The 16,693-nt window shown below is 32.7% G+C and overlaps 1 protein-coding gene across 1 annotated transcript in view; it reads right to left on the reverse strand.

Annotated features, from left to right (window-relative positions):
- Positions 1-16,693, reverse strand: part of LOC106478494 (vesicular glutamate transporter 1-like) — a 168,785-nt gene that overhangs the window by 30,792 nt on the left and 121,300 nt on the right. The window contains exons 4-8 of the mRNA XM_022382106.1: positions 14,470-14,588; positions 13,938-14,052; positions 4,479-4,566; positions 3,633-3,719; positions 1,418-1,557 (exon numbers count right to left, since the gene is read on the reverse strand). Coding sequence (XP_022237814.1) covers positions 1,418-1,557; positions 3,633-3,719; positions 4,479-4,566; positions 13,938-14,052; positions 14,470-14,588 — 549 coding nt within the window. The remainder of the gene's footprint in view (positions 1-1,417; positions 1,558-3,632; positions 3,720-4,478; positions 4,567-13,937; positions 14,053-14,469; positions 14,589-16,693) is intronic.

Genomic DNA, 16,693 nt, shown 5'->3' on the forward strand with positions numbered 1-16,693 from the left:
GCCATTTTCTTTCCAAAAGGCGTATGACAGTTTCAAGTAGCCTATAACATTCTTACACATCTATAAAACAAAGAAAAAAAGTTTCATCTAAAACGGTGCACTCGTTTTCCCGTGAAAAGCGAACAAAAACACGTCCGCGAGCGTTACCAACAGACAGACAGAAATTGAGATAGGGCTTGTTTCGGCTTCTCTGGTGTATGAAACGTGAAAATATGCAAAAAAGTATACTATTCTAAGCAATGTACAGACAAAACTCTTATTTCATTTATATAGATTAATTTCGTCTTATTTGCCGGATTTATTATTTTATTAACTTGTCTCTATTTATAGGGTTTATTACAATATTTTTGTCTCAATTTACGGGGATGCTTACAATCTATAGAGTTTATTAATACGTCCTCTTTCTATCCATATTGTTTTGTCATAGTATCTATATGCATAATTATATCGATTTATTATATCATCTAATAGGTTCGTTATTTTTGAATGTTAATTTGTAGAGTTCATCCTTGAGCTTTTCTTTAATTCTACGATATTCAAATTCATCACTTTTTTCACATTTACTATATATTTTTTTTAGTCCTACTATCTATACATTGTGCTCACAGAGTCCATAACTATTATGTTTTTATCCTGTACTGGGGTTCTGTTTTTCTCATCGAAACTTTTTTTGTGTATTATTGTCTGATATTCCTTTCCTTCTTCAGGGTTTATTACCGTGTGTTCTTCCTCGTCATATACTTCTTTCTAAGTAACCATGCTTTCTTACATAGACTTAATAATGATGATGTTCCAGATCCCCGGGTATTGCTTCCTCGGTCGTAATTGTGTTACAGTTTTCATCAGCGACAACATTAATGTACTAGCATATGAAAATCATGCTCATAAAATGATATTAGCTTTCTATATTTTGTGTAATCATTGTCCACGTCTAAGAGATGTTATTTCACTTTCTTCCTGAACACGATTTGATAACAAGGGTCCTTTCTTTTACTCTACAGGGTTAATATTATAATTTCTCATTGTCTCTGTTTAGAATAATTATATAAGTTCACGTTTCTTTCTTGTATCTCTAGAACTCATTCTCTTTCACATAGTATCAAACTGTATGTTAATTATATTTGTCTAAAGGGTTAATTATTGTGCGTTCTTTCTCTCTGTCTTCGTTATCAAACAATTGTGCTGTTTTATTTCTTTACATATGCTCCATTTTAATATTCTTTATGTTTTTAGAAGCCTAAGGAAATTATAATTCATTCAAATAATAATTAAAGGTATTCAAATTACATTAATAATAATAAGTTTTCTATAGTTTTTCTTCTACATTTAGAAACACTTTCTCAAAATCTGCCCTAAATTTCCCGACTTATTTGTGACAAAAGCTAGCTTCTATATTGATATATCGTTAAATACTTACAGTTAATGTACTTTGCCCAACAGAATCGCCTAGACTGTGTTCGATGTAGATGAGTTCCTCTTGAGTAATTGTTGGATGTTTAGAAGGTTTTTCAAATGATTGCCACATCCAAAAGATATACCATATGATTCCACAAGCACCTAAAATTGCGATGATACATAATTATTGAGTCACTCGGTGGAATACTTTCCTATGGATTCCTCACTGGAACATAACAACTCATTATCAAATACGTTAGAGTAGTCTTAACTCGCGTTAAGTGTACTCGTACTCGTTAATGTGGTATCATATGGATGTCTTTCTAACCATCTTAAAGAACTTCGAAACATCACGTGTTTTCAAGTACACTATATAGGTAAACGAGCTGCTAAAATTAAACAACAGAGAGTTTTAGAAAATAGAATAAGATTGACATCAAAAATTAACATATTTTTTTGTAGAACTTTCTTACTCTAAAACAATTCGATGAATAGGCGTAACTTGAAGATTTTTATTTCAGGAATCGAAAGTCATCGTCATACTACAAGTTAATTATTGCTGTATTACACAGCACTCGTTAGTCTCGATTCATACCTGTACAACTACTAATTAAAGTTAATGATAAGTATTACACAGCACTCGTTAGTCTCGATTCATACCTGTACAACTACTAATTAAAGTTGATGATAAGTATACACAGCACTCATCTCAGTCTCAAATCATACCTGTACAACTACTAATTAAAGTTAATGATATGTATTACACAGCGCTCATATCAGTCTCAAATCATACATGTACAACTACTAATTAAAGTTGATGATAAGTATTACACAGCACTCATATCAGTCTCAAATCATACCTGTACAACTACTAATTAAAGTTAATGATAAGTATTACACAGCACTCATCTCAGTCTGAAATCGTACCTGTACAACTTCTAATTAAAGTTGATGATAAGTATACACAACACTCATCTCAGTCTCGAATCATACCTGTACAACTACTAATTAAAGTTAATGATATGTATTACACAGCGCTCATCTCAGTCTCAAATCATACCTGTACAACTCCTAATTAAAGTTGATGATAAGTATTACACAGCACTCATCTCAGTCTCAAATCATACCTGTACAACTACTAATTAAAGTTAATGATAAGTATTACACAACACTCATCCCAATCTCAAATCATACATGCACAACTCCTAATTAAAGTTGATGATAAGTATTACACAGCACTCATCACTGTCTCAAATCATACCTGTACAACTACTAATTAAAATTGATGATAAGTATACACAGCACTCATCCCAGTCTCAAATCATACATGCACAACTCCTAATTAAAGTTGATGATAAGTATTACACAGTACTCATCCCAGTCTCAAATCAAAACTCTGAATATGTCATGTCGTTTTACACAACACATCCAAAAACTCACGTAGAAAACAGGTCCCTCCCGATGATTTAGTAATGGTTGGCAAGTTCAGTTAAGTCATGGAATTTTCTCATTTCTTAGCCAAATTTTCTTGCACAACGATAGTATAAAAAAACGTACATAAGAAAAGTTAATATCGAAAATTGCATGTTTATGACGTAGTTTTTTATATTTTATATATTATCAATTTTTTATTTTCATTGTTTCAAGTTTGTACAAATGTTTGTGTGTATTTGAAAAAACTGGACAGTGGTGCTGACATCCCGATACAGAGACAATTAAAGGGATTGAAAACTGAGAGACAACAAATAGATTCACATCAGTGTAACCTAGCGGACAAGCCGACTATCAGGATTGTGTTTAATTTGATATATTTTAAAACTATGAATAGCTGATAAATTAAATACATTTCAGTTGTGTCGTAAAAACTGATAACATACCGCGAATTCTTTGCGATAGCTTATTTTTAAACAGTTAAATAGTTTTCGTTGCAAAACAACTATTAAGTACTTATTTTCACTAAAAATTCATTAAACATCTATTTAGTTTATTTAATGTTTACCGTAAATAACTCAGTATATGTTATTTTCAAACATTTATCGGTATTTAGCAATTTGTAAACAATAAACAAAAGTCAAGGAAAAACAATTAGTTAGGTTTCATAACCTTCTTTCTATGAGTGTATCTCAGTTGTTAAACCTAGTACGGAATTTATGAAAATGGCTTCCAATCTTAGTATGTATAATATGTTATTCTTGACAGCCAAACTCCGATCAAACATGTTTCATCTAATAACTCACCATAGAAATAAAAACACGCCTGCCATCCTAGGTGATCTGTCAACAACCCCGATAGAGGCATTCCCATCACTGCTCCAGCATAAGAACCTGCATAAAATAAAGTCAACAAATATGTCTCTCTTTCCCTCCATTTAGTGATGTTTAGGACCATCTATCAATCTGGTGTTTATGAAAGTTAGGGTGGAAAACATCTAACAATAAAAAGATAAAGTTACGTTCTGTGAAAGTCGGGCAACCCAAACAACATACTCAGTTTACTACTTCCTCGTGCTTAAAAATGTACTCATAAAACGGGTTAAAGTAACCTCCTGTTCATTGAACAAATTAAAGTTAAACATTTACAGTTAACAAATTATTGTATTTTTATAATCCTGTATTTTCTAGGAGATTTTTGAATTAGTTACGAGCTAACTGCTAGAAAGTTGTAATGACTGGCACATTTCTCAACACCTAATGTTTGGGATAAGCATTAAACTACCATAGGACTAAAAGCATTTAAGACTACCTGTATTCTAATCGTCATACGGGTCTTTAATTTAGTGGCTTTTGTTTAGTAACTGATATATATATTAAAGACTTTGTCTGTAATATAAAAAGTTAGAATAAAAAATTGCATAAAATCAATATTTTTAAAGTTAATTTTGTCTGAGCCAACCTTACACGCCAATGACGTTTGATGAAATTTGCTTGTCAATTGATTTACAACAATAAAAGATTCAGGGATGTTTTTATACTGATTATTAAAATAAGAAACTGGAATGTTAATATACAACACTATACCACGATAAGACAGTCTTAAGTAAACATTTCGACACAAACTTTATTTAGATTAAAGTGAAGACTTACCACAAAATGCTAAAGTAGCCAGACGACTTCGTTCAAGTGGCGGAGCCCAGTGCCGCCAGATGCCGTGACAGGCTGGATATGTCACTCCCTACCAAAATTACGTTATTAAGAATTGTTATCAAACAAAACGTAGATCGAAACGAATGACACGTATGTTATGTACAGTTCAGGGTTTCGTATGTAAAGTACTAAGTTTAGCAAATGATCAGAATAATCACTAATCAGAAGAACCAAAGCTGGTTTTTGCTACTCAGAGATCATTACATCCGAGTAATAAAACCGATTTTTCTTAGCTGTATACGCGGTATTTCTTCTGATTTTAACTACAACATTACCGTTGTATTATATGTTGCATTTAGTTTAAGTATTGTTGTATTATATGTTGCATTTAGTTTAAATATTGTTGTATCAAACTAAATGCAACATATACATATTCTTGTATTATATGTTGCATTTAGTTTAAATATCGCTCACACGTTAATACCTTATGTTTCTTCAAAATGAAATGGAGAATATCGAAGCAATTTTTCTTTCAAAAGGAAAAAAAATATATACTTTCCAAAAGAAGTGTATCTGTTAAGTTTTGTTGTTATTTGTGGAAACATATATGATGATTTTATTCTACGTAAATGATGTAAACCAAATTTGCAAGACGCGTCCCTATCATTGGTTAAGACTATGAGTTACAGTTTATTCCTACCGGTAAACTTCCAAAAACTAAGTTTTATCTTGTGATTTATATGAAATGGAGCAACTAAGATCGTTAACTACGTTAGTCCATGAGTTCCATGCAAAATAATATTGAAAATAAAAATTTAACATTGCAAAGAAGACGTTTTTTGATCGTTTATAAGCAGTTTTAAGTAATTTAATGCTGTGCAGGATGTTCTAAATTAGATATATATTTATACATATATAATTTTTGAAATAGCAACGTTCGAATGTAAATGTTCTTCCTGCCATTACCGTCCTCTTGGTCTCAACTAACGATGTGCTGTGATAAATGGGTATTACTGTATTCCACAAATACAGAACCAACTTCTCAGTTCTTTATAAAATAACCAGTTATTACGAAGCTATAAACCTTACCTTAACCCTTCATTTGAATAGTCAGATCGTTAAAGGGTATACTATTTATATACTTACTGCGTTGATAAAAAATGTCTCTAAGCCATTATCTTACAACTGCTCAAACCATTTATAGCATACAACGCTTGAATAAATGTAAAACATACAGACGTTTGTAGATGGAAACTATACAAATTAATGGTAGTAAATAAGACAAAAACCATTTACTGTTTATGTAGAGAATTTACACTGATCAGTGAAGGTAATAATAAATGCCAAAAATAGTGTACATAGTGTTGAATAAATAAGTTTTTGTTCTTTATTTAAATAGATTATCAAGTAAAGCATATCGTGAAACTTCTACATTAACATTAGCTGATGAGTTAATTGAAACTCTAAATGCTGAAAGTATTTTTAAAGCGTTTTCGTTTGTTGTTTTTTCCTAGATTCTATTCAGTTCAAAACGTTTAGTAGAAATCCATTTGTTAGCTTTTATTAACAATCCAACCAGACATTCTAAGTGACAAAACTAACCTGTCGTAAGTGCTCTAAATGTGAATTCTGTTTAAATAAAAAATTGCTTCCATTTAAAAAGTGGTTAAAAATATAATGTGCGCAATATTTTTTTTACAGTGTTCAATCAAGCTTCTCGAGTAAAAGAAACATCATGAACTGCATATTACTTCCATATTTTGGTTTTGGTTTCTATATAACGCATTGTATCAGTTTATCATTCTCAATCACTTGTTGTCCTGCTACAAAATTAACTACAAAACAGCTTGTGTCTCCAATAACCGTTCATTCTGAAGTGACTGCTTTAAAACCAACATTATCTCCTTCCAAAAAAACACTTTAGTGTTGACTCCGCTATCTCTCAGGTTCCATTAACATACACACAGACGTACATACATACATTTACTTGCGTTATACGTAACACAAAACCCAAATAATATCTGTCTGAATTCTTAAACCAAACTCTAATGTCAATTAGCTGAAAGCGAATACATCAGATTTTAAGTATGATAAAGATATATACTCCCTTCATAGCACCAAAATTTTCTTTTTACATAGGGAATGAAGTAAACCCGCATACTACAAAACATCAGAAAACGTATAAAAATATTTTAAATATGATAAGAGCATATACTCCCTCTTAGCGCCAAAAGTTTCCTACACAGGGACTGTACTAAGCCCCCATGCTACAGAACATCAGAAAACGTGTAAAAAACATTTTAAATACAACAAAGACATATGCACCTCATAGCACCAAAAGTTTCCTACACAGGGAGTGTACTAAGCCCCATGCTACAGAACATCAGAAAACTTGTAAAAAACATTTTAAATACAACAAAGACATATACCACCTCATAACACCAAAAGTTTCCTACACAGGGAGTGTATTAAGCCCCCATGCTACAGAACATCAGAAAACGTGTAAAAAACATTTTAAATACAACAAAGACATATACCACCTCATAGCACCAAAAGTTTCCTACACAGGGAGTGTACTAAGCCCCCATGCTACAGAACATCAGAAAACGTGTAAAAAACATTTTAAATACAACAAAGACATATACCACCTCATAGCACCAAAAGTTTCCTACACAGGGAGTGTACTAAGCCCCCATGCTACAGAACATCAGAAAACGTGTAAAAAACATTTTAAGTACAACAAAGACATATACCACCTCATAGCACCAAAAGTTTTCTTCACAGGGAGTGTATGTAAACCCGCATACTATAAAACTGCGTCAAGTAAATTAATTTTGATGAACAGCACAATAGTTTTTATTATTATTTTAAATTACAAAGACGGAATATACATTTAATATCCCATTAATTTTGACATAACAAACTCGGGTGTTAAATTATAAAAAGATATGAATAAAAGTAGAAAAGAAACACATAATTACATGTCAATCAAACTGTATCTGTTACATCCATTGCTGATGAGATCCTTCACCCATTATTATTTGACTGGGTGGTTAGTTGGTTGGTTGATTTTTGTTGAGCACAAGGCTACACAATGGGCTATCTGTGCTGTGCCCAACACGGTTATCGAAACCCGGTTTTAGCGTTATAAGCCTTCAGACTTGCCGTTGTGTCCAATACAAGGGCTCATCAAACCGGATGGAATACAACTAAGTTTTTAATTACTTTTTTTTGGTAATAAAAAGGTATAATTAGTTTGAAATGTATAATGTCAGTCAATAATAAAGCGTGAACTGAAACATACGCAAGACTCTATTTGTTTTATGGTACGTTAAAAAAAAGGGTAAAAAAATCTTCAAGACAAAATCAATTCTAAAATACAAAAAAAATGTCATTTTAATTTGATCTTTTTTTATTATTCAGGTACTCCAACAGACATGCGTTGACGCTTTTGTAAATGGTACAAATATATCAAGATCGTACACTTAGACGTCGTTGCCATAGTAACAGTAATGTATTTCCGGTGACTCATAAACAAGTTCGCTGAGCGTGGCGTCGATGTGCACTGTAGAATGGAAGGTTTCCGGAATTCAGTAAGTCGTTCAGAGTATAACAAAGTCGTTTTGTTTGTTACTCACAGAAAAAGCCAAGGACAGTGGAAATATATTGCTATTTCTGTTTCAACAAAGATGGATGATAGCTTTTAAAAAGAGGCGAGCGAAGGAATAAAATAACCTCGAATGGGCTGTCTGAAAGTTTGCTCATAAATACGAGGCAGATAGTTTTAGTTAGGCAAAATACGAGGCAGATAGTTTTAGTTAGGCATACAGTTATGTTAAAACTATATACGACAATGAAATCGTAGCTAAAAATTCTTTAGAAGAGAAGTGGAAAGCTAAAATTGATAAAAACAGGTGCGAACTTCAGTGTGGCGGCAGACATTTAGCAAGTACAAATGTGTAAACATATATATATATAAAGATTTTACAGCACGATGGACAATATCACAACAGAGCATGCTTTTTCAGTCATGAGGTCTAAAAAATGTCGAAAATAGTTAAACAATGAAATTTGATTCATAAAACTAATCGTTTCTTACTGTTTCTAATTTTATCTAAAATAAAGTGAAAAGAAATATTACTGATATTTATCTTTGTCTACACTAGCAGGCAATAAAAATCTTTGTTTACACTAGCAGGCAATAAAAACAAACAACGGGACGTACAAGAACTAAGTTCTTGAAAAACAAAGGTTAAGAAATTTATATACAGTACGTGTGTGTAATGAAAGCATAGCTCACAAAACGTCCACACTTAGTCAGCCTAACAGCATTTATTTGAAGCCCTTTATAAACATGTTGCCCCCCCAGTAGCACAGCGGTATGTCTGCGGACTTACAACGCTAGAAACCGGGTTTCGATACCCGTATTGGGCAGAGCATAGATAGCCCTTTGTGTAGCTTTGCGCTTAACTACAAACAAACAAATAAACATGTCGAATGTGGTCTACAGGGACGGATGTGAGAATGTACTTAGTTTCGAGAAATAACTTGGGAAGAAGAGTTTAAACTCGTCTCACTGGCCTGTGTTGTGTTCGGATTTAGTTCGATAGATGAATATACAATCGATCATATAATAGAGTCATACCAGATAACACTCATAAAAGTGCTAACACATTTTGTAACTTCCAACTTAGTGAAATGGTTCGTGCATTTTTAAGTTTGAGATGTTTTCTGTCATATCATCTGGGTTAAAAAAATAAGTCGTGATCAAATAACCGACAGAGATAAATAATAATAAACTGATATCGTTTTAAATCACATTGTTCTTTGTGTCCAATATAATTGTATGTTAAAATCGAAACACTGGGCCTATGGATAATGTTCAGACATATGTTACTACTTTATAACTTTAGTTCACTTTATACTTTATAATCATGTGCACTTTACGATAATGGCGTACTGCGCATATATGTTTTAATGTGCAGCATGCCTTACTTTTGCATTGTAACCATGTGAATTTTACTTGACGATAATGGCTTTGATTTGTAAGAACATATATTTTAAGATGCGCTACGACTTATTATACTTTGTAACTATGTGCACTTTACTTTACGATACTTTATATTATAGTGATGCACATTCTACGTTGCAATAAGTAGGAAAGTATCAAGTGTTAAAGTAGTCAATAGGTTCACTGGGTGGGGGCCTCAGTCAGGATGTGGATTGTCCGTGAAGCATTTTACTGAAAAAGTTTGGGATCGAAACCTATGACCTACCGCCAAACTTAACAATAGTTCAAGGCTGGGCATTCATGTTCAATTATGACTTTAAGACTACTTACAGCTTCCTGAACTGAAGCACTATAATAGGAAAGTAATAGATAAATCCGAATAATAGCAGCTTTATAAGTTTATTACATTTACTCCATAATATTACACACTTTACAACATGGCACTCTTTGCATTATAGCACATTTGCTCTTGTAATGTCGTAAGCTTAGTATAAAGCATGTCTTACTTTACTTTGTAAATACGCAAAATATGCGGTACATATACTTTCCTAACATTTTACTCTGTAAGATGATATATGTTAATTTGTAATAAACTCAACCCTACTTCGTAATATAGAACTCATTAACTTGTAATGGCGTACAGTTTACCCTGCGATATACAACCTTTAATTTGTAATGGTACGCATGACATATACGGTTCCAGAGAGTTTCCATATAGTTGACATCAGGATTAATTGCTGGTCAATGCATGTTTTGTTGTTATGATTTTTTGCACAAAGTAGTCCACCATAATCCTGGTGGTATCATACATCGGAACAAAGTCTGGTCCAAATGTCGTATAGCTGGGTTCAATACTATCTTGATATATCACAGATCAATAAATCCGTCCCTCAGAAGCACAATAAGATCTCTGCTCGGATTCATATTGACTTAAGTACCACACCATAGCAACAATATATACCTTGAGACTAATTATAACAGTAATTCTACTAAAAACTTCTCCACAGTTACATTCATACTGATATCTCCCCACAAGACCCAGGCATAACCTTGTCCAGGATGTCTAACGTTCAGACAGCTACCTGAACAATAATATCTGTGCTTGCATTCATACTGATATCTCCCCACAAGACCCAGGCATAACCTTGTCCAGGATGTCTAACGTTCAGACAGCTACCTGAACAATAAGACCCACAAGACCCAGGCATAACCTTGTCCAGGATGTCTAACGTTCAGACAGCTACCTGAACAATAAGATATGTGCTTGCATTCATACTGATATCTCCCCACAAGACCCAGGCTTACATCGTGACATGGCATAATTAGTTTTCCATAACCTTGTCCAGGATGTCTAACGTTCAGACAACTACCTGAACAATAAGATCTGTGCTTACATTCATACTGATATCTCCCCACAACACCCAGGCTTACATCGTGACATGGCATAATTAGTTTTCCATAACCTTATCCAGGATGTCTAACGTTCAGACAGCTACCCGAACAATAAGATCTGTGCTTACGTCCATATTGATATAACCCCAAAAGACCGAGGACTATGTCGTAGCATAGCTATCTTTCTTTCCATTACGTTACAATTACATATCGATTTTAGGAACTGCTTTCTGGTGTAGTTTTACAGACTTATTAAATGTTTGTCCCTTTAACGTTTTTGGTGTAGTGTATTAAAGTAGCAGTTGAAAGTTGGTATTTTGGAAGAAGAATATATATTGAATGAAACACAAAGTATTCTAACAGTTATGACAATGACTTAACAGTAAAGTAACGAAACTATTATAACCATGACTCGAATAAACACTAAAGCTTCCTGACAAGTATGAAAATAACCCAACTAAACTAAACACTAAATTATCCTGGCAATTATATCAGTGACTCAACTAAACACTAAAGGATACTGAGAATTATAACAGTGACTCAGCCAAACACTAAAGGAAACTGAGAATTACATCAGTGTCTCAACTAAACATTAAAGTATCATGGAAATTATATCAGTGACTCAACTAAACACTAAAGTATTCCGAAAACTATTACAATGACTCAACTAAGCACTAAATCATTCTGATATTTATCACTCAGTATTACTAAACTTTATAACGCATACTTGTACTCAGGGCCATAGTGAGGTAAGAGGTAAATGGGTATAATTTCTGGGCCTCCCGGATCGAAGGGCCCTCCGACGAAGAGAAAAATTTAGAAAATAAACCAAAATTAGATGGCTCACTGAAAAACATATGTTTACAACTGAAACCATGATTAAGAATAAGCTTGACTGATTCCTGAAGGACCTACCAATTATATCGAGAACTGAAACAAACACTTAAGTATTCAAAACATTAGTCCCATAGGTTGACTAACTAATGGTGTATACTTACATGTACCAAATGAACTCATATAAACTACCGAAAACTAAGCGATAGAGGTACGCTATAGTGATGGCATTCCAAGTCACGTGTTGCCCTTGGAATCATTTCTTCTATCATTGATAGTGCTCAAGCTGGCAGACGTGATTAAATTTTACTCAGTCGCCTCATAGACATGATTGTATTCCCAATGTAACAAGTTTCTGTGATGGCCAAAATTATATTACACATCTTGAAAATCATTTCACAGACCTTCCAATAAACGTGGACATCGGCCGTATTTAAGCAGACCAAAAGCACAAAATCCTATTAGAGTTTCAGCAGAAGACTTGACAGGTATATGGTTGAATGGGATTACTGTGATTCCAGTTTTTCCTGCGATTTTTTTCATTAAAACGGTCGTTGGTTTTAGGTGTGGCTAAAAGCATGTGAGCTTATGGCTTGTTAACGGAACCACATTAGTTTTTTGAGTTGGATTGTGCTTTTTAGAACCATAGCCTTCACTTTATAGATGACAGCGTTGCTCCGGAATGGCCTAGGGTGTGGTTTCAGAGACTGTTGCTGTCATAAACGATCTCCTTTATGACTTTTTTGTTTCCATGGAAAACACTTGAGGTCCAATCATCGAAAGTTGTTTCCTTTGAAACTTAACAAAATTATTATATGAATGTTCTTTTTTGGAAAGGACTGTTTACAAATCTGCTAGCCATAGATAAGCCTACCGGTGAAGGCATCGTACTGCCGAGTGGTCAGAAATTCACCGTACATCAAATATATAGGTGTTAGACATATCGCCTGTAACGCCACGGCTACCACCTTTGACGATTTTCCATAGTGTTAGCATGTGCAAGTCGTTATTATAAAGTGCGAATAACCCCTATATCTTTTTGTCACCAATTCACTAATTAATCCATGAAGTGTCCTCGCAGTTATTACTTAGACTCAACCAAGTCATGAGTATCTTTACCATTATTACCAGGACTCAATTACATTATGGAGTGTCTTTACAGTTAGTATTTGGGCTTATCTAAACTATGAATCGTCTTTACAGCTAGCAAGTGGGTACGATTAATTCATGAAATATCCATACAGTTATCAACTGAACTGAAACTAAGCTATAAACTATGTCTATACATTTACCATAACTCAATTAAACCATGGAGTATATTTACAGTTACTCTCAGAACTCAAGTAGATCATGAAGTATCCTAATAGTTATCTTCTGAACTCAGTTTGACCACATAGGATCATTACAGTTATTATGTGGACTTAACTAATTCATGTAGTATCCTTACATTTATTACAATGACTTAACTAAACCACAGCTATTTTTAGAGTTATTACCTAGAACTAATTAAACCAGAGAGTATCTTTACAGCTATCTTCTAAACTCAATTAAGCAATGAGTAATCATTTCAATTATCATCTAGACTCAATTAAACCAGCTATCTTCTAAACTCAATTAAGCAATGAGTAATCATTTCAATTATCACCCAAGCTCAATTAAATTTCAAAGTATCGTGCTATCGCCAGAATTCAACGAAAATATGAATTATTTTTAGAGTCATCCTTCGGTTCAACTGAATCATGAATTATCCTTTTTACCTTTTTATTATCAAGTATACTTAGTCATAAAGTGTCATCATAATTAGCATCTGAACTTAGAATTATCTAAATATGTAAATATCCTTTTAATTTTCATTAGGAGTTTACAAATCCCGAACTTAGAAATATCTAAATATGTAAATATCCTTTTAATTGTCATTAGGAGTTAACAAATCCCGAACTTAGAAATATCTAAATTTGGAAATATAGTTTTAATTATCATCTTAAAGTTACATATATATGATAAAACTAGACTTTTGAGTATATTTAGAATTATCATTATGACTCAAATAAACCGAAAGAAGACTGTCAGTTGTCACCATGACGAAATGTAGATTACATGTTACCTTTTAACACAGCCTGACACTTCTAACAATTACTGAACTTGGTTTTCCCTTAATAAAAATTAAAGCAATTAATAGGAGGATTGAATTAATCCATAACGTATTTATTTATCAGACTTACCTCAACTAAACCTTGTAGTATCCTGACAAATATCACCATAGCCGGATGAACTGTAGATGCTCCAGGAATCAGAAGATTCAGAAGTGATGACACGGCTATTGCTGTCCCAAATACCCTATTGTATAAAAATAATGGTATTATATTCAAACAACCTGCGAAAGAAAAAACACACACAACTTTACAAAAAGAGACATTTAGACAAAATAAAGCTTTACTATGTTCGGTTTGTTTATTTACCTTTCATTTAAGAATAAAGAATATAACATAGATAGGCAGAGAGAATGAATGGAAGATGGGAAATCAATAGATGAATTGAAATTATATTTAAATACTTCTGGCAGTTTATAAGTATCTTAAGTAAGGAAAATAACATATTAAAATGATGTAAGAAATCTAATCTATTTACTATATATATATTACTTTCAGATGTTTTTCTCTCTAAAATATTATGCGTATAACACACACACACACACACTGTAAGCACTAACCATATTGTTATTGTTTAATTTTAAAACATTCAAACTCTTTTTACCTATTTGCGGGATATTTGGCCGCAAGAAATCCCCCTGGGATCTGAGTAATCAGGTAACCCCAAAAGAACGATGAATCTATGACCCCAATTGTTTCAGGTGACCAGTCAAACTCGGGTCCCTATGGCACAAAGAAAAGGCGTTAAAGAACATAATAAAAACATTTTTAAAAGAAACGAGTTGCTGGATAGAAAAGCAAGACGATAAACAGAACTATATTTGATTTATTGTAAAAACTTAAACGAGCATTGATTTTTACTGAAAAGCTGTTTTTGTCTTCTAAATGAATTTTCCGACGTCTTTTAAAGTAGTTCTGTTTATCGCCTTGCTTTTGCTTACCAATAGGTTTAGTCTACAAAACCAAAACTAATAGTTATTAACTCAGTATTTAACGTTCAACTTTCTCTTAATTTATTTTTATCTACTTGGTAATAACAACACACAGAATTATTGATATTTAAAAAACACCTACAGTTGCACCATATGTAGATAGTATTCACTTTCTTACATATATTTGTTTCTACGCATGCGTATTCTGTGAACATAGAACGGCCATTCTTTTTACTAGTGGATATGAAATTTTGTGTTTTAAAAACATTTTATTCGTAAATCTAACTTACCGCTTGTATTACTAGTTTTCTTAACTATCTGTTCAATTTGGAATCCCTTTTTTGTAGCTACTCTGCAAACTTTAACTTAATCTCGTAAGAAAACCTTATCTTTAAAAACGCAACTTATGAAACTACAAAATCGTCAAAATTCAAATGAAACCTAATTAGTTTCGAATGATTAGGAGTGTTACAACAAGCCGTCCCATTGACCAATGAATAAAACGTAACAGCTTTATCTTCCACTATAAAATCTTGATGGTCAGGCTTGCTGCATGACTTGTCAAATAGCTCGGTAATGGAAAAACCCTGTTGTTGTTGCCGTTAATATGTAATGGACGAGTCTCTTGGTCCTCATTGTCCCCTAGAATAGCCTTTAGAAATTTAGTCGATTCTGCTTTCCATTACTCGCTAAATGTTGTTGTTCGCGGGATTTTTCAATGTCCTGGTTAGCAGAGGTGAATGAAGAACTTCTCGTCAGTAAATAACAATAACAGAACTTTAATGGCAGAAAGATTTTTTAATATTTAAGAAAAGATGGACATTTGTTATTTTAATCATTATCATTTTGTAAATTGGTAGATAGTAGACAAAAAAGGCTTAAACGTACAAAGAATGAAGGAACTTATACGTATATATATACAAACTGATGAAAAGATAAGAGTGGCCAGCTCGTACATTGTCATTAAAGCGCGAATATAAAACCCTCGATTGACATAAGTGACTTGTAAAGAAAAGCGAACGCTTAGACATACTTATTTTGCTCGAGTATTAAAGATAGAAAGTCCAGATTTTACAAAATTCATGAATAATTCTCTTGATTCTGGAAATAAACTACGAAAATATACTTTTCTTCAATAAATAACTTTAGGACTATAGAAAAGTAATTTTGCTTTAATCTCAATCAACATTATTATTCTCTAAAGATTTATGTTTGGTTCTTCTATTACATTAAAAGTTGTTTTTTATTGAATCGTTTCCTGAGTCTCTTTACAGAGATAGATTAACATGGCTATCTAAAATGAGATATTTAATTATAACTAACGGCCATTATCCATCTTTCCATTAGGCGATCTAACTTTCGAGGACAGATGTTCTCTCCAGTTCATTGTAATTGTTTTTGTGAGTGTGAATACCCAAGGGTATTATTATAAGTGTTGAAATATTTTTCCAAGCAACTTCAGCCATTATCTATTCATCTTTTTTTGTGTGTGTTTTTGTGCATGCGTTTCCCAACTTTAATTTATTTAAGTTTGACGATTATGAAAACAAGTGCTAAAATTATATTTTATGTTAAGAGGACTTATAAAATTCCTCCCAGTGATAACATCATTATCAAAAAAAGACTTTGAATAAAACCAAGTACACAGCGTTTAAAAATTATGTTCTTTAGAGAAAAAGATAAATATAAATAAAGATATCTTAGTTTTTGAATGTAAAATATTAACATAAAAATATTAAATTACTTTTTTAAAAACATACACTGGTGCATGCTTTCATGGCAATCACTCAAAATGTATAACGATAACATCAAACATTTCATTTGAATTAGATATTTTTTAAGAAAATTTTCCGTGACGTCTTTATGAAGTGGTGCTGTAATTCCTCTCTCAACCAC

This window comes from Limulus polyphemus, unplaced genomic scaffold, assembly GCF_000517525.1.
Source record: "Limulus polyphemus unplaced genomic scaffold, Limulus_polyphemus-2.1.2 Scaffold217, whole genome shotgun sequence".
Taxonomy (NCBI): Eukaryota; Metazoa; Arthropoda; class Merostomata; order Xiphosura; family Limulidae; genus Limulus; species Limulus polyphemus.